General features: G+C 45.5%; 1 protein-coding gene across 1 annotated transcript in view; it reads left to right on the top strand.

The window, feature by feature from the left end:
* The window catches only part of LOC119173296 (uncharacterized), a 1,087,060-nt gene that overhangs the window by 512,144 nt on the left and 548,938 nt on the right, over positions 1-25,978 (top strand). The window contains exon 6 of the mRNA XM_075896327.1: positions 13,572-13,771. Coding sequence (XP_075752442.1) covers positions 13,572-13,771 — 200 coding nt within the window. The remainder of the gene's footprint in view (positions 1-13,571; positions 13,772-25,978) is intronic.

Raw genomic sequence — 25,978 nt, 5'->3', positions numbered from 1 at the left:
AAGTCTTCCAGGGCGAAGTATATGCGACGGAGCTTCTCTTTTTCGTCCAATTCATTCAAGCTCGCCACTGTCTCGAACAGGTCCAATCAATCTTCCACGTCCTCGTACGAGTCGCCGTGGAATACTGGCGGCTGGTGCGGTTGGCTAATGAACACTTGTGCCGGTGCTACCTTGCTAGTGATAGCGGTGCCGTCCATCGTTTGAATTCCCCTTGGTGTGAAGTGAAAAGGACTGAACTCAGGCGAGTCACCACGAAGACGGCGACTTGCGCTCTGGTGTACAGCAGTCACATCCACGGGGTTGACACGCTCGTCATCGGGGCTACGCTGTCTTGAGCTCGCGGGGCTTCGATTCATTACACCGCACTTCCGCCAGAATTGTAGCGATGCTGAGGCAGACAGGCGAAATCGAGCGTCTTTATTAGGGCGAACTTGTGCCCACAAGTCTAATGAATATGGTCGTCGAGTGCGAGTAGCTGAGTTGCAAAGATTCAACTATCTTCCTCTTTCTCGTTGCCCGAGCGCACGAAAGCGTGCCGCATGCCAGCCGGGTGTTGCTGGTGCTCGTGCCATGATAATTGCGGCGGGCTACTTGAACGTGGCCAACCTGTCGCAGCAACACACACACATATACATCAATATATATATATATATATACAAATATATATATATATAGTGTGAGTATATGTATATATATATATATGTATTTACTCCAACTACATATATATACTTCTTTTCTTATATATATATATATATATATATATATATATATATATATATATATATATATATATATATATATATATAAGGACAGAAGTGTGTACCGAAGGGCTCGTTTTTCCATGTTTTTACACAATAATAATGAGATCTAACAGACAATAATGCCAAGGAAAGTATGGGGAAAGATATTAGACCAAATTGTAATGTAGATATGAAGAAAAGGGGTGAGAAGATAACTTGCCGTGGGCAGGAACCGAACTTGTCACCTTCTAATAATGCGTTCGATGGTCTACCAGCAGAGCTACCAGAGCAGATATACCCCAATCCCCTTTATCGGGTATATATGTGATATAAACTTGGGAGTGTCAGCCAGTGCCACAAGACAACATGCAGCCAAGGTGGCAAGTGTGGAACACTCTTTATCAGCCTGATTGGCGTCACGTAGCATGTCAAACCATGCAAGCTGGAACCAAGTCTGCGAGAATGAGACCCTCGTTAATGAATTAGAAAAAGGTGTACACAAAAGGGCTCGTTTTTCCATGTTTCCCACAATATTATAGAGATACAACAAACAATAATGCCAAGTAAAGTATTGGAGAATGTTATTAGACATGATTTCAGTGTAAATTGGAAAAAAGTGGGTGAAACAATAACCTGGTGTGGGCAGACACCAAGCCTGTTACCTTCTAATAACGCGTTCGATGCTCTACCAACTGAAGTACCACGGTGGCTATCCCCCTATTCAATTTAATGGTAATATATGTGAATCAAACGTGGGCGTGTCAGTCATCACCGCTAGCAGCCATGGCAGCGAGTCTAGAACACTCTTTATAAGCCTGTTTGGCGTCACGTAGCAAGCGAACTTATTGCGAGCAGGCAGCTGATCAATAATCTTTCGTATACAATCTAAAGGCAACAAGACTCTCAGAACGAGACCCTCGTTAATGAATTAGAAAAGGTGTATACCTAAAGACTAGTGTTTCTGTGTTTCACACAATAATCTTCAGATCTAGCAGGCAATATTGCCAAGGAAAGTATAGGGGAATTGCATTAGCCCTAATTTAGGTGTATATGAGAACAAAAAAAAATGGGGGAAAAGAGAACTTGCCGTGGGCAGGAATCTATCCTGTGACCTCCGATTAACGCATTCGACGGTCTACCAAATGAGCTACCACGACGGCTATGCCCCTGTTCACTTTATTGGGTATATATGCGAATATAACGAGGGAGTGTCAATCAGCTCCACTAGCAGCCGTGGTGGCAAGTGTGGAACACTCTTTATCAGTCTGTATGACGTCACGTAGCACGTATATCTATTGCGAGCTGGCAGCTGACCAATAATTTCTCGTACACTATTTTAAAGCACCATGACTGCCAGAACGAGGCCCTCGTTATTGAATGAGGAAAAGGTGTATACCTAAGGGCTAAATTTTACGTGTTTCGCTCGATAATAATGAGCTTCAGCAGACAACATTGCCTAGGAAGGTATAGTGGAAGATATTTGATATCATTGAAATGTGAGTCGGCAAAAATAATAGTGGGCGACAAGACCACTTGGCGTGGGAAGAAACCGCACCTGCAACCATCGAATAACGCATTCGATGTTCTATTACTGAGTTACCCCGACGGCTATCCCCCCATTCTCTTTATTGGGTATATATGTGTATTAAACGTGGGAGCGTCAGTCTGCGCCACAAGCAGCCATGGCGGCGAAGGTAGCATGTTCGGTTCCTGCCCACGGCAAGTTATCTCTTCACCCACTTTTCTTTTTTCCCATTTAACATTGCAATTAGGTTTATTACCTTCCCCATATTTTCCTTGGCACAATTGTGTTTTGGATCTCATATATATATATATATATATATATATATATATATATATGTGTGTGTGTGTGTGTGCGTGTGTGTAGCGCTGGTTAGCATTACAATTCTCATCATAAAGTCTCACGAGCTACGAACTTCAAAAAAAGAAAAAAAGGTTAAAAAGCAGAAGGGCACTCACATATTGAGTTGATGATTGATTTGCGGAGTTTATCGTCCCAAAACCACCATAAGATTATGAGAAATGATGTAGTGGAGGGCTCCGAAAATTTTGACCACCTGGGATTCTTTAAGGTGCACCTAAATCTGAGCACACGGGCCTACAACATTTCCGCCTCCATTGAAAATGCAGCCGCCACAGCCGGGATTTGATTCCGCGACCTGCGGGTTCACACATACTGAAGACATGATTCAATAGTCCCTTGCATGTACAGTGACGTGGTATTATGCTTTTATGTAGTTAAATGATGTAGAAGCGCAGTGGTGTACTCACATTGCATGGCAGTGTGAGAACTATCTTATTGGTATGTGAACATACAAATAAAGCCACTGTGAAATGACTGAAAATAAAGTATAAAAAAGGGAGGCAAACCTAGAAGGCGTGAGTCAGGTGGTACAACGCAAAACCAGTGCATCATCGCTCTTAATCTATTGAAAGACAAGTCAGTCTTCCTTTCTTTTCGTTGAACCAGACGGAAACGGGGTTAAATATATGAATGAGATATGATTCGCCTAGTTCACGATCACTGCTGGTGCATAATCCTGATTCTAGTATCGTGACTTTGAGATTACTAAGTGAGTGGCTGGGCATGTCCACATGTTTTTACAATGGAAGGTTTGGTTAGGTTTTAGGATGTACTTTCAAAATGAAGCTGATTATCTGTTGGCTTTTTAAAATGCTTTGTAGTTAGGAGCTCATGGAAAATGGTAATTGTGACGTCAAAGAAGGCTACTGACAAGGGTGAGTAAGATGCCCCACTACTTTGTACGTAGTGAGAGTTATTAAATTCAAAGTTATTGAACTCCAGGATTAGCTTGAGCAGTGTTTTGAGAGTTGACCTGTCAGTTAGCTAGTCAGGTGCGGAGTGGTCATATTAGTCTAGAACAGCCTGTATACCGTTCCATTCGGAGAGGTTAGTGTGGAGAGAGGTGACGTCCATCGTCACCAGAAGCGAAGCATTAGGCACTGGTGGGTGTGATATCCCATTGAGAAAATCGTTGGTATTCTAACAAAGGAAGCGAATGTGGGCGGAAGAAATTTTATCAAACTCTCAGCGTAACCTGATATGTTTTCTGTTACCGTTCGAATACCCGAAACGATTGAATGGCCTGGATATCCTGACTTGTGTATCTTTGGAGGCAGATAAAATCTTCCAGCAACATGATTGATTGATTTGAATAATTTGTGGGGCTTAGCGTCCCAAAACCACGATTAGATTATGTGAGACGCCATAGTGGAGGGCTCCGGAAATTTCGACCATCTGGGGTTCTTTAACGCGCACCCAAATCTGAGCACATGGGCCTACAACAATTCCGCCTCCATCGGAAACGCAGCCGCCGCAGCCGGGATTCGATCTCGCGACCCGCGGGTCAGCAGCCGAGTACCTTAGCCATTAGACCACTACGGCGGGTAAATCTTTTAGCAACAGGGTTATGCTGAATGAGGCTGAGTGCTGTCTTATCGTCGACCCTTTCTTTTTTCCAAGGCCTAATGATATATTTTATGACAACAAGAAAGTCAGTTGTAGGATCACCGAGAAGTTGTTTGTAAAAAGCAGTGTCAGATAACTGTCGTACGGTTTTTTCTATGTAACTTTCTTTGCCCATTATCACAGTCGAGCCGCCCTTGTCTGTTGGTGTTATGATAATATTATTACGCACATTCAAACTACTAAGAGCATCAAAATCACTAGAGGAGGAGGAGGAAAGAACTTTATTCAGAGTCCGGCGAGTAAATGTGGTGGGCGATTGGCCCCGCCTAGGTTACGGCCAGGAGTCCTTGAATCCTGGTAGCTTCCTCGGCCCGCTGGACAGCCCACATTTGGTCTTCGAGGACGGAACTGAGCTTTGCGGCTTCCCAGTGCGCGCGAAGGCTGTCAGCAGAGGCCGCATACTTGTTATGGGTACTAATCCCTCTACATTCCCATAACATATGCTCCAGAGTGGCTCTGGAGTTGCAACGCTTGAACCTGTCCGTTTTGTATATATCAGGATATATAATGTGCGATAGTGCAGGATTCGCATATGTCCTAGTTAGTAACTGCCGCCATTCGACAGACTGTCTTTTTGTTAATTTTGGGTGAGGGGGCGGGAATATGCCCCTCTGTAATCTATAATGTTTTGTAATTTCATGGTATCTGGTCATTCTGTCTTCCCACTCCCACTCGTCTGCCACGCCGTTATCACCGGAGGAGGCTGGGGCGGCACCTGAGAGGGCAGCTCGGTCGGTGAGCCCTCGAGCTGCGTCATGTACAGCCCCGTTGTTGCAGTCCCCCGCGATGGCATGAGCAGGTGTCCATATGATATATGTATTTCTGGGGCTTGTTTGGCACCCTCCTTTGAGAATACGTAATGCCTCCAGGGAGATGCGGCCGTTGGCAAAGTTTCTCACTGCCGTTTGAGAAACACTGACTATCACGGTTGCGTTTGCTGAGCTACAGCGAGCGCTACGGCTACCTCTTCCGCTGTCTCGGTACTCGTGGCACGTATCATTGCGCATGTCGTACAGCATTTGTTGCTATCGATTACGGTTGCGGTAAACCCCCGTTTGCGCTTGGATCGAGCAGCGTCTACGAAAACTGCGTCCTTGTCATTACCAAACTTTTTTTGTATTTGTTTTGCTCTTGTCTCTCGTCTAGCTTTATTGTGTTCGGGGTGCATTTTTTTGGCAAGGGTGGTATCATCATTTCTTCCCCGGTCTCTTTTGGAATGTCCACCTTAACGTCGTGTTGCGTGTGATACGTTATGCCTAGTCACTCTAGAATATGTCTTCCCGTTCGTGTCTTAGAGAGACGTTCATATTGCGTCGTACGCTGCGCCTCAATAAGCTCATCTATTCTATTGTGCAGGCCTAGCTGTAACAGTTTGTCGGTGCTTGTGCTAATCGGTAGCCCTATAGCTAGTTTGAATATTTTTCGAATGAGGCAGTCTAGCTTGATCTTTTTCGTGACTTGCCATTTTAAGTATAGCGCTACGTATACTATTCTGCTTATCACGAATGCCTGTATCAACCTTATCGTGTTTTCCTCCCTCATGCCACTGTGCTTAGTTGCTATCCTTTTTATGAGTCTCATTATTTGGGCTACAGTTGCATCCAGTCGCCTGAGGATTTCTCCATTGTTGCCCTTGGCTTCCATGAGCAGACCCAGTACCCTGATCCTGTCGACTACGAGAATGGTTTTTCCATCGGCTGTCCTTAACGGTATTTCTTCTTTATGAGCAAGACCTTGCAGGCAGTTGCCTGGTTTGCGACCTCTACGAGTAGGTCTGTACAGCAACACCTCTGATTTTTCCGCAGAGAAGGCTAGCCCAGTACCTTCCAGATACCGCTCGACCGTTTCGACTGCTGTTTGAAGCGTTTCCTCTATTTCGCCATCACTACCACTTCTCACCCATAGGGTGATGTCGTCTGCATATATTGTATGATTCAGTCCTTCGATTGCTTGGAGTTTGGTTGGCAGTCCAATTAGAGCCAGATTGAATAACATAGGTGATAATACCGAGCCTTGCGGCGTACCTGCACTGCTCATCTCAATTTCCTCTGAAACTAGGTCCCCTATCATGATCTTTGCCTTCCTTCCCGTCAGAAAATTACGCACGTAATTGTACCTCCGTTGTCCCAGATCTAGACCGTTAACCCTTTTTAGCATCGTTGCATGGGTTACATTATCAAAGGCATTCTTGAGGTCTAACCCTAGAATAGCCTTTGTCGCTGTTCCCGGATTATCTATATACTGATGTTTTAACTGTAGCATTGCGTCTGAGAGGTTCCTCCTGAACCCTATCATTGTGGGTGGAAGCGCATCCCTGTCCTCGAGATAGGTAGTTATCTTCTCCAGAATCACGTTCTCCTTGAGTTTCCCCACGCAAGATGTGAGATATGGGTCTCAAGTCCGCAATCTGCACTCGCTTGCCTGGCTTGGGTATTAACACAATTTTTGCCGTCTTCCATAGTTGCGGAAGCTGTCCTGCCTTCCATTATTTGTTATTGAATTCAGTTAACTTAGTTATGGACTCGTCTTCCAAATTGCGTAGCGTTTGGTTAGTTATGCCATCTGGTCCAGGTGCTGATCTAGTATTGAGTTTTTGCAAGACGGCCCTCACTTCTGCCTCCCCGATCTCGTTGTCTAAATCGTCATTTGCCAGCCCTGTGTAATCAGGGTGGGTAACGGGAAGCGCTTGAGAGATATATGTTTTCTTGATTTTATTCAGGAAATCCTGCTCTGTACCTTGATATCTTTGTATTAACCGATTAATATTGTGCCTTTCTGCCAACTTGTTTCCATCCGGATTTAACAAATGTCTAAGGATGGTCCACGTTTTCGCCATTCCTATCTGGTTGTCCATGTCATTGCACTTTTCCTCTCACTGTTGTCTGCAGAGCTCGTGGGCGTATTGCTCCATATCTCTGTTCATTTTAGCTATCTTTCTACGAAGTGTCCGGTTGTGCCTTTGGTTTTTCCACCTTTGTTGTAAACCTTCCTTAGCTTCCCACATGTGGAGAAGCTTATTGTCTACATGCTCTAGCTGCGCCTCTGGTGGCACCGTTTGCGTAGCGGCCTCCACGTCTCGTTTTAACTTTTCGGTCCATTCCTCAATACTCCGTATCATTTCGTCAGGCTCCTCTGTGATTTTCGGAACTTGTCCAAATCGACAAGTTTAGGTTGTCTGCCTTTTGCCTCCCGCGGCCCTGCCCTCACCGTTATTTGAAGTATAAAATGATCGCTTCCCAAATCATGTTGCGTATTGGTCCATTGCGTGTCCAATATATTTTTGTGAACGTCAAATCTGGCGTGGTATCCACGCAAACGCTAGTACCTGTTCTTGTAGGAATGGATGGATCGGTCACGAGCATCAGGCCCTCCTCCTGTGCTTCCAACCACAAGTTCCTGCCTTTCTGGGTTTCGATCCTGTATCCCCATGCACCGTGTGGGGCGTTGAAATCTCCTCAAATGACTAGCGCCCGGTTGCCCGTTATAGCGAGGGTTTTTCGAAACAGCGTGCGGAAATTGTGCTTTCTGAATTTAGGACTGCTGTAAATATTCGATACAAAAAGACTGTCCTCTGTTTTTCGCGTGGGTATGAGTTCGAGGGTATGTGATTTATTGCATTGATTTCCGTGTCATGTTGCACCACCACGTGATTTCTCCTAACTAACGTTGCTAATACCTTTGTCTCCTCATCAGCACTGCCGAATGACTTATATCCCGACAGTTTGACCAGCCCGTGCGTTTCTCGCACTATTATAACATCCGAAGTGCTGGTGTCTTTAAGATGTTGTTGCAAAATGTATCGTTTTCGATTATATCCTCGACAATTCCATTGCCAAATCGTGTAGCTATTTTGTCTGTCCAAGGCGGCGTTACAGGCTCTCTAATTCCTCGGTTGGCACCGAGGTCCTTGCGTACGGTTTAAAAGACGTCTTAACTGGGCCCCCACCACTTCACTGCGATCCCCATATTGCTAGCTTGGCGTCGAAATCAGCCACCAATTGCTGCACTTTGCAATATCGTATTGCCTAACTCCTTGATTTTGGCCTCTATGTTTGCCTCAAATCTAAGTTCTTGTTGTTCAAGCTTAGTTTGCAATTTTCTATCAATTTGTTCCACTTCGGCTTTCATGGTGTTTGCGAATTCCTCCTGTCTTTCTTGTGACGTCGCCACTGCTTTTAGTTTCTTTACCACGCTTTTATACGGAGCGTTCTCTCGTTTACGTTTAACAGGGGTGAGGACTGCTACCTCTTCCTCCATTGCTGCGCCTTTTTCCTCCATGATAACTTGTGAGGTTTCCTCGTTGCATGTAACCCCTCCGTTTTTCAGAAAATTATTTTCTTCCCTGAGTTTTCTAATCTCATTCATAAATGCAACATTGTTCTGCCTGATCTGCGCCAATTCGTCCTCTAGTGCCTTAATCCTACATTGAAAAGTAGCCTCTGCCTCCACGCGCGCCCCGGAAGCTACATCAGCCCAGCTCACCTGGAAGGGTCCCGCGGTGCCACGGACGCCGCTCGGTCCTTTTGAGCTTTGGGATCCTCCTCCCTCCTTTGATCGAGGAGACCCGGTATTGCCGGTCTTGGGTCTAGACCTCAATCTGGACCTCGATCTGGACCTCGATCTGGATCTCGACATAGATGTGGTGGCAGTAAACGTAAAGCGGTCTTTGTTTTGTGCTTGAAACTTGGTGAAGGCTTCTGGTCCGGATGCGTCCCGCGTCCGATGTTCCGATCGTTGACCTGAGTCGCCCCATCTTTGCCTGTGAAGTGCTTTCGCTTCCGTCTCGTAGTAAAGTGCTTCTTCTTCCTCCCGTCGGGCTCGTTCCCAGCGCCGTCGTTTCACTAGGTACGGTACCTTAAATCTGGCCTTGCAATGGCGATCTGCCGTCGGGTGGTCTTTGCCACACAGCTGGCACTTCACTTCGCGCTTGTGCTCCTGCGGTGGGTTCTCAGTGCCACACCCTCTGCATATTCTGCTATTCGGGCTCGGGTAGACGTCAGCTCTGTGACCAAGGCATCCACACTGGTAGCACACGTCTATTTTCTTGCAGTATAGTGAGCACTTGACCAGTGCTCTTCCGTAGCTCACATAACTTGGAACGCGATGCCCATTGAAGAGGACGATGACGTTCGTGGTGTTTCCCATCCTCTTGGCCATGAGGACTGTCGGATTTCACGGGGTTACTAGCATTTCCACGATCTCTCTTGGAGACACGTCCTGCGTTACTCCTCGGATTACCCCTTCAGATGTATCTTCCGGAGCTTACTCGAACGCATTGGCTTCGAATTATTTGTCCCTAATCTTCAGTTGAGCGATGGTTCTGTATTTTTCGGCGCGCTCCTCTGATGGTGTGCTGACCACTAGAATGTTCTGTTTATAGTTGGCACATACCGTGTCTTCTTCCGATTCATTCCTGGGTATTTAGCGGTGTTGGCGACGCAGCATTCTAGACGATTGATCCCGTAGTCAGTGACCTTGAAGCCGTCACGTGGGCGCACAATTATCTTGCAATCTTCCTTCGGCAGACGGGGCATCCTGCTCGCAGCCACAATTTTTCTTGCTCTCTGTCCCTTCCTCCACCGATTACTGACCGCGTTCTCGCTTGAGAAGTGCGTTTCTTGGTCCTTGGCTTCATGCGTTGTGGTTTCTTTGTTGGCTCGTCCTCTTCTGTTCACAAGGCGCCAACCTGCTTCGTTCTCATACTCTTGTTGCGTGATATCTTCGCCATCCACGCTCATCGTAGCCATCCTGTGGCATTGACCCGATAAGACGCCGCCTTGAAGGGGCTCAAGACGCCAGCGTCCATGGGCTAGGTCAAGCGCGTTATGCACAGCAGCAGGAGGCAACGGCGTCGTGCGTTCGTCGGCGTTACAGAAATGTGGTCAATGTGCCGAAAATTAAGCGTCTACCTACTTGAGAGTGGTAGGGCGGGGTTCCTTGGAACTTCCACTTTCTTCACTGTAAGAAGGCGTCCGTCAATTCTTCGATTTCACGCTGAGAATCACTGAAAATCTGCGGAGCCGACGCGACATGCGTGTCTGCACTCCGTGGCCCCCTGGCGGTAAATTCACTAGAAGAAAGATTTTTTTTGGAACTGGCTAGGTGTTTTGTAAGCGTCGCGCACGTCGCGCGAGACAGCTTCTATGTAAAAGTCTAGGCACTTATCGCTTTGCGAGGTGGACGTCCATTGTGTCGTGGACGGTATAGCCGGGCGAGCTCCTTTGTTGCTAGCATGGTCATGAAAATACTCCTTTAGCCTGAGATCCCGAGCGACATTATCTATATCTCTCATCAACTTAAATTTGTCAACGCCGCCAGAAGTTGGACAGATATTCAGGCCTTTTAAAGGAACCCTTTTCTCTGCAGGGAGCACTGTGACGTATGAAAGTTGGACTATATTGGCATCCTTTTGGCTAATCTGCGGCTATGTTTTAGGAGTTCGGAGTAAAGCAGTTGGTGAACTCCTGATTTTGGCCATGTAGAGTGTTGCTGTAACACTGCCGTGCAATAGTTTATGAGCTTTTATTTTGCCTAAGGCGTTTACCTTTTTTTCCTCGTGCACGCTCAGCAAATGTGCTTCGTGAGGATTGAGCTGCCTAGTTAGGGCAGTTTCCTTTTTCAAAAGTTTACCAATTCACGTTTGATAGTGACTTATAATCATGCAAACAAGCTCAAGTGAAGCATTCGTCAGCACATCTTGCCACCTAGGCTTATTTGAAATTTACAGATCAGAGGAAGCAGGATTCACCCGAAGCCTAAGACCTTTGGGAATTTCGGAAGCATTTACATATTGTTGCAACCAGGGTTTGCTGGCACCAGAGGTCCGGGATGAAGTTGTCGGGGCAGGAGGACGAGAGACTTGAGGAGGGTTTATTTACATTATGCGCATAGTGAGCTCTCATACATGACGAGCTCTTTCTTACATGATGAGCCCTCAAATCTGGCATTCGTCTACATGGCACTCCTTTAAAGGAGCCCGGTAGCTCATTATAAACGGTATGTGCTCCCCAGATCCCTAGATCAGGGCACACGTGCAGATGGTACTGTCCAATCGCAGATCACACACAACTGGTGAGGGGGACGAGCATGCACGGCCCACATGCACCTCCAATATTGAGGCGTGATCACTGTTTTTCAAGACGGCGCCAGCGGGACTCTTCCTCGTCGTGTGTGTGCCGCTGGTCGAGGGGTCCCAAGCTCATGACAGTAAACTTCAAAGTGTCCGCCGAACTGCTCGCTTTATTAGCGGGGCGATTTGCGGCGGCCGCCGCGGTCTCTTCCAAGGAAGATGCTGCATTTGTTGTCCCCTCTCGAACGGCTTACGGCGTAGTGGTGACAGGACATCTCACCCTCCGGCAAGGAAGCATAATGCCTGGCGGACATAGGCAGCCGGCCAGTCGGCTACTTGTTTGAAGAACCAAAGAGCGCCGCTCACTCGTCAGCTCGGGCGCCAGTCAGACCTATATTCCCTGAGGCACAAAACATGCCATTCCGCGTGAATGCGTTTTTTATTCACTTTCCAGCACTTCAGAAAACATCTGGAAACAGTACTTAAATTTTAGTTACAAAAGAAGTCCTGTAGTCACTGGCTACTTGCGGCTGGGTTGTTCGGAGACTTGCAGTTTCGAACGTAGGTCGGCACTCTGTCTCTCAATCTTGAAGCCTGTTTCGGGGAGCTTGGGGGCTGTTCTGGCGAGTGGTCATGCCAAGACGACGTGGCGTCAAGAATTCTTGTTTGAAGATCCAAAGAGCGCCGCTCCCTCGTCAGCTCGGGTGCCAGTCAGAACTATATTCCCTGAGGCACAAAACATGCCATTCCGCGTGAATGCGTTTTTCAGTCACCTTCAAGCACTTCAGAAAACATCTGGAAACAGTACTTTAATTTTAATTACAAGAGAAGTCCTGTAATCACTGGTTACATGCGGCTGCGTTGTTCGGAGACTTGCAGTTCCGAACGTAGGTCGGCACTCTGTCTCTCAATCTTGAAGTCTGTTTCGGGGCGGTTGGGGGCTGTTCTGGCGAGTGGTCACGCCAAGACGACTTGGCATCAAGAATTCTCCTGGGGAAAAGCTGGCAGAAGTGGCTTACTATGAGGCTTAAACCGTCGAAGCTGGAATATAGTTCATCAGCAGTGAGGACTCGATAGGTGGGTATCCATTCAAAACCTTGATGGATGAAGTAGACTGCACTGTATCGATGACTTAAGTTGCGCAGCATGCCATTATGTATGCATGCATATTAATGCATAGTCATGATGGCAGTATATACAGGGTATCCCACGTAACCTTAGAGTTTAAAAACATGCCGGAACACGTAATTACGAGGCGACCAATCGCATGTTACTCACCATGGCCGGGAGTTGGACTATCTTTTGTGTTCTCAGATATTAGTTGATCAGATATGTTTATTTTATGAAAATATAAAGGAACGAAGATAGATGAAAAAAAAGCTGTAGATCAGTTTGCAAAACGTCTGACTAGTTGGTTTCGAACTTTATATCTGTTAGGTATTACTGTTTTCTGCTAATATCAAATGCCCGCAAAATATAAAAAATACCATATGACAAACCCACTCGCACGTCAGTGCGCACGATGATTCTAGTACTCCTTAACGTTCCGCGTACGAACGGCACGTTTCCCTCGCACAGGTTCAAGACAGTGAAAAGCAGTCACAGCGGTTATCGTTTTTGTGGCCGATAGCAAAACGAGCCACCACCATCGTCGTGGCACTGTCGAGACAGCTAAATGGGGCAAATGCTAAGGTCGTTCGTACGCAGAACGTTAGGGATCACTACAATCAATGCGCGCACTGGCTCACGAGTGAGTTTGTCACAAATTATTGTTTGTGTTTTGCGAGCATTTGTAATTAGCAGGAAAACAATAATACCTAAGAGATATAAAGTTCAAAACTGTCTAATCGAATGTTTTGCAAAACAATTTATAACTTTCTCATTAAACAATTCTAGCTATCTTCGTTTCTTGAACAGTTAGTGAATAAACATATCTAAATAAACAATAATTGAGAACCAAAAAAATTTCTGGCTAACTCCGGGCAACGGTGAGCAACATGCAATTGGTCGAGCCTTGGTTACCTGTTGTGGCATATTTTTAAACTCTGGCTAAATTTACGTGGGACACCCTGTATAGCATGCATATGCATCACACACACACACACATATATATATATATGTATATATATATATATATATAAGATCTAACAGACATTAATGCCAAGGAATGTATAGGGTAAGTGTGTGTGGGACGTTTCCTTCGTTTGGTGCTGGCGTGAGGCGCATTTCTACAGTGGATTGAGTTGCGCAGGTACCGCAAGGACGAAGATGCTCTGGACGAGGACGTTATGTCAGAGGGTGGCGGTGCGGGCACCAGAGGTGCATTCTTGTCAGCCACCAAGGCCGCCGCCTCGTCATCAGCTGCCGGAGTGCTACCGAAGGCATTGCCGCCGGGTAGCACCCCGAACCAACAAGGCTCGTTCGAGCCGAGGTCACCTGAAGCAGACACTGGTAATCAATTTTCGAAATAAAAAGAAAGAAGACAACAAAGACACAGCGCACATATAGCACAGGGCACTCGGTCCTATATATCGTTTTTTCCGAAACGTTCCCTGTGCATTAAGGAAGCATAATCAAAGCGAAACAGTTCCTAATTAACTTCGGCGACTTTGACCGTATCAATCTGTCTATTTAGCCGCCTACGAATTTAGGTCTCCTTGTCGTTTTGTTAATAATATCTATACAAAAATAAGCACGGCGTTACTTGATTGTATGACGAACATAATAGCCTAGTAAGAACATGAAAGTTATGATATGTTTGCCGCGATTACCATGATTTCTATTTCTTAGTCTTGCTTCTGCTGTGATGGTTTCGTTCAGAAGACATATTGCAAAACAGGTATGGTATGGCAAGACTGCATGAGAACATAAGTCACAGACCCTAACGTATAAGTCATCACATGTATTTTACGTGGGTGTTGACTACACACGGCACTCATGATACGCTCGTGCCCGTTCCAATAGCTTCATATATACCATATTCGGTATTACGTGGCTTGAATGAACGACGAAGGCAAATGACACGTCTAAACACAACAATCATGATATGCGAGTCATTTAAAACTTGACTGCATGCTACGCCCATAGCACATTCACGGCCGTTTCGCTAGCTTCAGTTTACCAAATGTGGCATCACATAACGTGAATAGACGACGAAGGCAAATTATAAGTCCAAACATGACAATCATCACATGCGTGTCATAAAAAACATGAGTACAAGCTACGCTCATCACATGCTCGCGGCCGTTTTTCTAGCTTCAGATATGCCAAATTTATTATTGCGTGACGTGATGGACGGCGAAAACAAATGCCAGGCGCGAAGATGATAATCACGACATGGAATTCATGTACGGCATAATTTACGTCCGCCTCGCAACGTTCATTGTGCTGATTTTAAACTGACATATCAATCTTCTTTGCTCATGCTTCGCAAATCATCTATTCCCACTGCACGTGGGATCTGCAATTTTTTAATGCAAAATCAGTCTTCCCAAGTAGCCCCTCTTCTGCACTGGTAAGTCACAGAATGATGTAGCACATATTCACGTGGCAGCTCAATACGACAGGAATTAGAAATGCAGGACGTACACAGCGCTAGTTTTCAGCTAACTGATTTTTTTTCTTGTGATTGCACGTATGAAGTGACTGCGAACTCATAACAAAAGTAATAGGGTTGCATAACGAACGCTGCGAAAAATCCGCACGTGTCAATACTGGAATCACAGCGCACCCGGCCGTGTCAGGGTGGTTACTAGAGAAGTCTCCATATTCATATTTCTGTATTCTTTAGGGAGGCCCTGAAACACTTTTTTCACGTAACCATAAATTAGATTCACTAACAGTTTATTGCTTCACAAATTGAACCCCACAAAAATTTGAAGATTCCGTCCATGCAGTACGCGAGGAGAGAGAGGTTCATGAAAAGGGCGCTATTTTTCTCTCTCCTGCAGTGGGACATGGCCTCAACGCCTATAGGTATAGGGGAGTAAATAAGATAAGAAAAACACACATTGTTGTCACTTGCTGCAATCTCATTCTTTGTTACCGACGAAGCTGTTGGTAGCTAAGTAGGGAGGACTGTCATGGGCGAAGAAAACATACCACGAGCGCCTCGTGATTGTCGTAACCTTGAGCACTTTTTGCTCATTGCTTTTTCTTCGAATACGCGGATTTTAAGTGCTATCGGGCGCGTACCCATGGACAGGTCGCGGCCTCGCACGGCGATCCCTGTGAAGACAAAGAGGCCATGTTCAAATTAGCCAATGGCTAACATAGGAATGTTAAAATCGGTGAGCAAATAATCGATCAATGGAATAAAGATGTCACGATTGGTCAAATATTTTTATTGTAATTCCGCCATTAAAATAACCAATTTTGTCGCCTAAAACCTGTCGAATTATCTACAATTATTTAGCACCACCTCTTGGCCAGTGCAAATGACCACGAGGTGAGCGATGCGGATACGCAGGAGTCGACTACGCCTTATCTTTTTCAATACAGCACATTCGTAGATGCTATATATAGCAAAACGAGCCCAATGCTTTCCGTAGTGCCCTACCCCATAAAGCCTGATAAGAACTCAACCTGTCTCAGCCTATAGCGTCCACCTCCAAGCACTAGCTAAAGCATCTAACACGAGCAGTGGGAAGCCTGCGCTAGAAGTAGGCAGAAATGCACTTTTTCGTGTGTGATCAGGAAAGGAGGGGCACAAGACGCGTGCCTAACACGTTAGCACCGCAACGGTGCACGAGTCAAATGAGGTCAAATTTTATTTCCACATGTGTACGTTGTTGAGGACCATGAAAAAAAAAGCCAGCAAGGCTCGACGAGGTTCATGGCCCCAATTTGCCAGACAGAAACAAACAACAAATGAGAGCAACATTTCAACACGAAAACAGAACTCAAAAATTATAAGCCAATGACACAACTTATAGTACACATCTTACAAACGTATAAACAATACTCGCAAAATACATGCTCAAAAACTAAAAAGTAAGCAAAATAAAATTTATACGAGTAGAAATTGAAAAGTTGATGCACAGAAGGAAAAACGTGGCAACAGATTTTTATACAAAATATATACCACATTCTGGGCACTACCACATGGGTATTTGCAGAGACAGCATATGTTTACTCTTTGATACAATCACATGAAAAGTTATATGAAGTTATTGATGTTTTAGTGGTATGGAAGTTTATACCCTAACATTTAGAAGGAATAATTTGTTCTAAACCTCGGTAGTTCCAGTATTTCGGAGCTCCTTGTGTTGGTTGTTTTTTGGCGTCAGAATTGGAAGGCTTTTAAGGGTGTCGTTATTTTTCAATACTATTCTTATAACTTCTTATAATATATTTTCATAAATATAAGGCCTTGGTAGCAAATTCAACATTTCTAAATGTAGACTCAATGGCGTTAAATAAGGAACGTTTAGAATACAACGCACAAGTTTTTTTCTGCATTCTGTGGAGGGTGTTGTAGGGCCCCAGACGAGATGGGAGTAGTTTATGTGTCCTAGAAACAAGTATTTATACATTAAAAATTCAACACTTTGTTAAGGGGAAACAAAACTTGCACAAAATTCTAGTGTCCTGGGAGGTTTACCCACCACCATTTGCACATGATCATTTCATGGTACAGGATGCTCAAGTATGACACAAAGGCATTTAAAAGAGGGTACCATTGGCAGAAAAAAGTTGAGATGTACACTTGTTGAAGTGCCAATGTTTCGATTTTTCCGTCTAAAAAGTATGGTTTTCATTTTGTTTACGTTGATTTTCAATGAATTTGCTGTGCTTTAAGATAATTGTTTTGACAATACTACGTTGACTTGATTCTTGACATTGTCAGCTTCCTTCGCAGTTACAAAAATTGTGGTGTCGTCCGCATATATATTATATTTACGTCATCATCAATGTTCACTAAATCTTTCATATCAATGCAAAAAAGGCAACGGACCCAAGATGCTTCCCCGTGGTACTCCTGGAACAAGTGGTTTTACATTGAACGTGAAGTCATTGTTTACCATTTTTTGCATGCGGTGCTGAAGGTAAGATTTTATTAAGTTCAGAAAAACTCCCTGGGAGACATAATATATTATTTTTTCTATCAGTGTGTTATGGTTTATACGATCAAACGTCTTTGAATAGTCTACTAAAATTCCCGAAACACATAGCTGACGTTCGAGACATTCTAATATTTTCTTTTGTGTTATAAAGGCTGTTTCAGTGGATTGACCTTTGGTGAAATCGAATTGAATATTGGTCAGTGTTGTATGCTTAGATATAAAGGAAGAAATACAGCTAAGAATTCACCTTTCAAGCGGTTCTGAAAAAAATGGCAGACTGATATTGGTCTATATTTAGTTAAAGTTTTTTTATCTCCTTCTTTGTGTAACCTTAGCAATCTGGATGCTTTTTGGAAACGTACCACATGATAAAACCAGATTGTAGATGTGTGTAAGGCCAGAAGAGATGGCATCTATTACGTATAATGCAGGCACGATTTCGAAACCATCACAAGATGTCACAAAACGAGCGCTCAAAAAAAGAGCGCGCCGCCAAATTCTCGCGACGAAGCAGCGAGACGTCAACGATAAAAAAGGGAAGAAAACAAGCATCCAAAGACTCCCAGGCTCGCGTCCTTCTCCCCTCGGAAGCGTAGGTTCGCCGACGATTCCCTCACCCCACATCGGTGGCCGAGCAGGCCCTCAAAATTTCTCGATGGAAAGGGGCGTGGTGATGCCGGGTTGCGTCATCCGGTGCGGACGGCCTTCGAATCGTCTCGCCCTCTCCCAAGTCTTCGCTGTGTATCGCGCCGACGAAATGATGAGAACTTTCTGGAATCTCGCGCGGAAAGTATTTAATCGAGCAGCCGAGATGAGAGATCAGGAGAAGACGGAAGTTAGCGCCAGAGCGCGTAGGGATTCCGCCGTGTAGTCGGCGAAGGTTTTGTCCGTAGGACAAAGCAGGAGAAGAAGAGGATTTCCACTTGAGGAGTGAAGGCTCGAGCTACAGGCAAGAGCGTGTGTCTACCACTATCGAGCAAAGACGCGTGGCAACAGCTGCGTGTGTGAAGCCGACGTGTTTCCAGCAAAGAAGTTTCAAGCTTGGAGAGTGGCCCATTTAAGACGCGAAGTTTCCTGAAAGAGAAACTTCGGGGGCCAAGTGAAGACGCAAGGTTTCCTGGAAGAGAAACTTCGGGGGAGCGGAACGTTATCAACGGTGGACTTTTAGTGAGTGATTCTCGGAAGAGTATCATCCAGACTTTTGTTCCAAGAACTTCGGACTGAATAGGTTTTCTATCATTTTAGTCTTCAAGTGTCTTGGTTGGGCAATGCATGCGACTGCATTGTAGTGCGTATTGTTGTCTGTATCCGTTGTTTCGAGTGTGGCTGATTGCACTGTGTAGTACGTTGTTTGATTGGTGACATATTGTATTCAACTATTGTGGAGTGTGCATACTTGTGTACTGTTTTTGATCTGCCATTATTGAGAATAGAATTTTGTTTTGTTTATCAACTCTCGGCTCTGACTTGTTCTTTGGGCCACAGCCGACGTCCGCTGGCGCGCCAAATAGAACCACTTCTAAATTGTCCACGCTTCCGGGGTGCGGTTCGGGGGGCCGATACTTCGGCCCTTGAAATTAGCCCGGCGATCGCCTCCCTAATTAACGGGACCAGTGACAATAATTCTGGCGTCCGCGACAGGACCTTTTGGTGCACAGAGTGTCCAACGTAGTGAGAAAGAGCCTCGAGTTGTTGATAGTGCTATCGGAACGATCTTGTGTGTTGCTCAGTGTTCTCGTTAACGAGTGCAGGGGAGTGTTCCGATAGACTGATTTAGGCATATACATTTTGCACGCGGCAAGACTGCATTTGGGAGACACGATGGATCTCGAAAAGTTAGTAGCTCTTGGTGAGAGGATGGGTCTTTCTGGCGTTGAACTACGGAAGTGGGTCACCCAGAAGGAAAAAAAGAAAAAAGAAAGGGCCAAAGAAGAAAAGGCAGCTGAGCTGGAAAAAAGAAAGGTTGGCGGTCGAAAGAGCCAAAGCAGAAAAAGAAGGTGAGTTGGAGAGAGAGAGGTTGGCAGCTGCCAAGGAAGAAAAAGCTGCTGAGTTGTAGACAGAGAGCTTGGCAGCTGAGAGGGCCAAGGAAGAAAGAGAGCAACAATTGAAGTTTGAATCGGAGAGAGAAAAGGTGGCAGCTGAAAGGGCGAAGGAATAAAAAGAGGCAAAGGAGCGACAGCTGAAAGAAGAAAGAGAGCAGCAATTGAAGTTGGAGCTGGAGAGAGAAAAGCTGGCTGTTGAGAGGGCGAGAGAAGAAAGAGAGGCAAAGCAGCAACAGCTGAAAGAAGAAAGAGAGGAAAGGGAACGGCAGCGGCAGCACGAGATGGAACTTGAGCGGCTCCGTTTGCAACAGCGAAGTGAAACTACCGTCCAAGCTAGAGTTGAAAGCAGCGAACGGGAAAAGCATGGCGTCCGCTTGAACCCAAGCAAGCTGCTCGTAGCGTTTGATGAAAGGAAGGACGACCTCGACGCGTACCTTCACAAATTTGAGACGATTGCAAAGAGCCAGAATTGGCCGGAACATCAATGGGCAACTGCTTTGAGTACCTGCTTGAGTGGTGAAGCGCTCAGAGTGTACGGTAGGCTGACGCCGACTGACGCAGCCAACTATGCAAAGGTGAATGCGGCTTTGCTGAAGTGATTTAGATTTACTGTGGAAGGTTTCCGGGACAGATATCGGACAGGAAAGCCAGCTGATGGTGAGACAGCTACGCAGTACGCCGCCCGACTTAGCCATTATTTCGACAGATGGATTGAACTTTCAGGGACAGCGCAGGAGTACGATGAGCTTAGAAAGCTCCTTATTAGAGAGCAATTTCTTACTAGTTGTTACCCAAGCTCATCGCTGTACTTGAAGGAGAGGAAGGCTGAGTCATTTGAAGGAATGCTTGAATTCGCTTATCAAATCTTGGAAGCGCAAGGTGGCACAATTTGGCCAGAGTCAAGAAGGAGTGTCCCGAAGATTCGAAGAAATCGGCACCCGAACAAAACAAGTGTGCACCGGAAAGTGTTCCGCGATGTTTTCTGTGTAACCGAGTGGGTCATCGCGCGAACAACTGTCGTACTAACTTTACGAGCCCTACGGTAGTAAAATGTTTCAAGTGTGGTCAGACTGGGCTTAAAGAAGACGCATGTCGTAACGGAGCGAGTCGAAGTCACCAGGTATCATGTGTGCTAGCAGCACCGAAATCCGGTGATAATGCGGTCACCGACGGATTCGTAGAGTTGAAAAATGGGGATAAACTTCCTATTGTGGGCACTGTAATGACAAAATAGCCAACTGGTGTTACGAAGGGAATGCCAACGCTGCCTGGAAAAGTTGCGGGCAAGAAGATTACGGTTTTAAGAGACACCGGTAGCTCCACGGTTATTGTTCGGAGAAATTCGGTACGGGAAAGTGAGTTGACAGGCAAAACGAAACCGGTTTCCCTAATTGACAGTACGGTTCGGATGCTTCCCGAAGCAGAGATTGAGGTTGAAACCCCGTACTTCAGCGGGAAGATTACTGCTCTATGCATGACGACCCCCCTGTATGACCTCGTCATCGGAAACATCGACGAGGTGCGAGGGCCGAATGATCCAGAATGTTTGGGAGAAGACCCGAAGATGGAGCCCCCGCCAACACAGGCATCGTGAGATACAGCAGAGAACAATCGCGTGAAGGATTTCCCTCGAGCCCAAGGTGAAGCCTGGACGCAAGAGACAGTGAATGAGAACTTCATCGTATTGAATGAGTTTACGTGCTGGGCAGCTGTACTTACGCCGACCTACAGTGTAAAAGTGACGGAGTCGGCCAGCCAGGCCCAATGTCGTGACACGAACAAGCGAGTGACAGGAGTGGTTGAGCGGTATGACCCGCTAACCATGTCGGAAGTGACAACGATGATGAGACCCCGCCTCAATACCATCGGTGGAAAGGGCTCGCCAGAACAAAACGAGGAAAAACAAGAAGCGATCGAGCGAGCACCGCAAGAAAGGACGCAAGCGCAGCTCGAAGTACACGGTATAGGTGTGGAGGTCGAATAGGAACGTGTTTGACAGTGCTATATGTTAAGTTAATGTGGTTGTTGTCCTGTGTCACAACTGTATGTCGAGTGAATCAAAATGTTTGTTGCAGTGATGTGATGTATAGTATGGTACAATTGTTGTAAAGACAGTCCTTTGTACATTTGTATTGCTTGAAGTATGTGATGGAGTATTGTATTCATGTACCTGTGGCTATATTCTGTGAGTTGTGAGATTGAACTGCAATGTGCAATTGTGTTAAGTGATATATTGTGAATGTGACGTGTCATAAGTGACGGACTGTGTTACAGTCTCTGAGAGTGTGGGGACTGTTCGCGCTCGTTTGTGTGGTTTTGAATATTATGAGATATTATTCCTAAAGTGTGGGGCAGTGTCACAAAACGAGCGCTCAAAAAAAGGCGCGCCGCCAAATTCTCGCGACGAAGCGCCGAGACAACGATAAAAAAATGGAAAGAAAACAAACATCCAAAGACTCCCTGGGCGCGCGTCCTTCTCCCCTCGGAAGCGTTGGTTCGCCGACGAACCTCCTCACCCCACATCGGCGGCCGAGCAGGCCCTCGAAATTTCTCGATGGAAAGGGGCGTGGTGATGCCGGGTTGCGTCATCCGGCGCGGACGGCCTTCCAACCGTCTCGCCCTCTCCCCAGCCTTCGCTGCGTATCGCGCCGACGAAATGATGAGAACTTTCTGGAATCTCGCGCAGAAGGTATTTAATCGAGCAGCCGAGATGAGAGATCAGGAGAAGACGGAAGTTAGCGCCAAAGCGCGTAGAGATACCGCCGTATAGTCGGCGAAGGTTTTGTCCGTAGGGCCAATGCAGGAGGAGAAGAGGATTTCCACCTGAGGTGTGAAGGCTCGAGCTACAGGCAAGAGCGTGTGTCTACTGCTATCGAGCGAAGACGCATCGCAACAGCTGCGTAGTGTGTGAAGCCGACGTGCTTCCGGCGAAGAAGTTTGAAGCTTGGAGAGTGGCCCATTGAACTCGCGAAGTTTTTCGGAAAAGAACCTTCGGGGGCCAAGTGAAGACGCGAGGTTTCCTGGAAGAGAAACTTCGGGGGCAGCGAAACGACAACAACGCTGGATTTTGAGTGAGTGATTCTCGGAAGAGTATTATCTAAACTTTTGTTCCAAGAACTTCGGAGTGAATAGGTTTTCTATCTCTTTAGTCTTCAAGTGTCTTGGTTAGGCAATGCATGCGACTGCATTGTAGTGCGTATTGTTGTCTGTGTCCGTTGTTTCGAGTGTGGTGGATTGTACTGTGTAGTACGTGGTTTGATTGGTGACATATTGTATTCAACTATTGTGGAGTGTGCATACTTGTGTATTGTTTTTGATTTGTCATTATTGAGAATATAATTTTGTTTTCTTTATCAACTCTCGGCTCTGACTTGTTCTTTAGGCCACAGCCGGCGTCCGCTGGCGCGCCAAAAGGACCACTTCTAAATTGCCAATGCTTTCGTGGTGCGGTTCGGGGGGCCGATACTTCGGCCCTTGGAATTAGCCCGGCGATCGCCTTCCTAATTAACAGGACCCGTGACGCAAGACAACGTTTTGTAATTGTGATTGATAAAAATATGTCAGTTATTTCCTTAGGTGTCGTAGGACCCAAAAGCGCAGAATGACTGATTCGAGAACTTACAAAAGTCAAACCTTTGGGATCATGAGAACTATCTACTAAACTGGTAAAGTAGTCATTGAAGCTTTCCGGTAATTATTTTTCTAATATTACATTTCCATCAATTGTTATCTCCCTAATGGTCTTCTTACAGTCACCTCAGCCAAGAAAAGTGTTAATACGCCTTCAAAGAATGTCAATTTTTTTAGTAACATGAACGTTAAATAATTTTTGAAAGTATACTCTTTTCTCCTGACATAAAAAACTGTTGACCTTATTCCTTTGAACCTTGAATTGACTGAAGGTTTCTTCAGACCGTGTTGAATAAATTATGGAATAAGCGTTTTTATGCATATTTCCTACAAACATTTGTGACCTAGTGAATTCTACTCTTGCGGCCAGGTTTAGGAACCTCATACCTAAATCATTTCTCTCGTGCAGCTTTGAACGTTTTATGAAAATATTCATACGCAGTTTCGGGGTAGGCAATAAGCTGTAAAGGTGTGTGCGTTTACGTCCCGTACTTTCAAACGTGTATGATTTGCGCTTTTAGTTGAGATGGCTTGCTACAGTAACATAAAGTTTGGGAGATGATTGCTATTGTGAACGCCTACAACACCAGATGATAAATGTGTATTTTCAATATTAGTTTTGAATATGCCAATCAGTGTAGCTGAGTCAAGTCGAATGTGAGCAGGATAATTTACTACATTCGCTTAGCCAGTGCATTCAAATATCCTACATATATCGTCTCGTGGTTTTGATGTCTTCCGGAAGTCAATGTTTATATCACCTCCCACAATGCGTCTGAAGCGGTTATCAAAAATTCTGCTTAGGCAATCGTCCTTAAAACAAAGAAAGTATGGTAGGTTTATGTTCGTTGCTTAAGGCGTGTATAAAACACAATACAAAATGTTAATAAAGTTCACCGAAAGAACTTCATATTCACCAGTAACAAAGGAGAATAGCTCAATTATCTGGCAATATAGCGTGTTTTTTCACAATAACAAAACACCTCCTCCTCTTTCAGAAGACCTATTTACGAAAATTGTATTAAATACAGGAGATTTGAGCACATCTGTACCAATTCTAAACCAAGTTTCTGTTATTATAAGTACATCAAAAGAGAAACCAAACATATTCGAAAGCACCAAGGTTTGATTTTTCTTGTTTATAACTGAATGTGCGTTAACGTGAACGAAATACAAAAAATTCTTCTTTCTTGCGTAAAAGTCACCGACTTCACAAGGCAAAAAATAAGTACTGCCGACATTGTTCATTGATGTGACGTCATCGAAACAAGCCATCATAATTCTAGTTGATTTTATAAATATCAGAGACAAGCTATGCACAGTGCGCGGGAAGATTCAGTTATCCTTGCGAAAATCTTGCCGTCCTCCGTCTATGCGAAATGCCACACCTTTTCCTTCTTTTTCACAATGGTCATGCCCAGGAGCTTTCTCAGTTCGAAACATAGATGCTCATTATACTCTAACGGACATGTGAAAGGCAGGGAAGAGAAATGAAGAAAGACAAAGAGGCTTGGCAAGATCGCGGTGCGCTACCGCGAACGACGCTGGCTCACCTCTTGTAAATAAAAACTATTACATCACAAGTTGCTTTGATAGTTGTGGTGGATGAGCTGGGTAATCAACACCCATAGACGGAGGTTGAACCGCAAGTTCTTCGACGAAGCCTTCGCATTGCTGGAATTACACCAAATCCATCTGGGCTGCATCTGTCCCACAACGCAGATGAACATCAACCCCTTACTACTTCAGCGCCAACCAGTCCGGCTCCACAACTGAGAAATGCTCGTCCCGTCGCCAGCTGACCAGATGGAGACGTCGAGACTGAACTCATCCATAACAATTGGGTGAGCGCCGCCAAAAAATGGGATACCGCTTCTAAGCTTTCGTACATCGCGTTCTTTATGACAGATACTGCATTAGTATGGTACGAGATTAACGCGGAAAGAAAAACGACGTGGAACATATTCGTTTCTAAGATCAAAGAGTGTTTCAGCAACCCCACAACAAAAAAAAAGAAAATAGCAGAACAGACGCCCATGCAACGCGCGCAAGTGCCAGGCGAAATATGCACGACCTACTTTGAGGAAGTTATAAAGCTTTGTAGGATCATTGACTCCGGAATGTCTGAGGAAGACAAAGTCACGCACATCCTAAATGAATCAACGTGGATGTTTACAGTCTCCTCATCGCAAAAGACACCCTTACATTTGTCGCCGATGTCATTCACCATTGCCGCACTTTCGAGCAACTGAAGACCAGGCGCATCACGCCGAGCTTCGGCAGGCTACCCTATGTGGCGACTATCGCAAGTATAGAGAACAACCAGCCACTTGATCGTGCCTCAACGATCCGGCAAATAGTACGTAAAGAAATCGACCTGTTCGCGCAAGTGGCACACCACCCAAGCACTCAGCCTCCCTACCTGCCACCAGAGTTTGAGAGATACGTTCCTTCATTCTCTTCACAGCAAGTGGCGGAGGGCATTGAGGATTTTAGGGGCGAAGCTCCTTATGGCGTGGCTTGTGCGTCCCTCGTAGTACGTAACCACCAATGGCACATACCCGAAATAGGTATAACATTTCACCTCCAAGGTGGTGCCGGTGAGAGATTTCTTCCTCGCGTTGTTTAACAATAAAAAATAGTGCTCAATGTACATGCCAATGGCTGCTAATGGGGAATGAGAGACAGGAGCATTCGGCTTTTAGTCAACGCGCACGCTGCGATCCCCATTAGCAGTCATTGGCATGTACATTGAGCACTATCGGACAAGAATGGGTTGCTGCATTATACTCGCTGGGTGTAACCTCCTTAGTTTTAGAAAGGTTTAGCGAGCGTTGAGCCGCAGGGCCATGAATACAATGAACTAGTATATACCATGAATGAATTCGAGGTGGTTAAAGGGGGGAAGCAGATACGAAGCG

Source organism: Rhipicephalus microplus, chromosome 5 (assembly GCF_043290135.1).
Source record: "Rhipicephalus microplus isolate Deutch F79 chromosome 5, USDA_Rmic, whole genome shotgun sequence".
Classification (NCBI taxonomy): Eukaryota; Metazoa; Arthropoda; class Arachnida; order Ixodida; family Ixodidae; genus Rhipicephalus; species Rhipicephalus microplus.
Note: the sequence above shows the minus strand (reverse complement) of the source record. Positions and strands in the feature narration are given on the sequence as shown.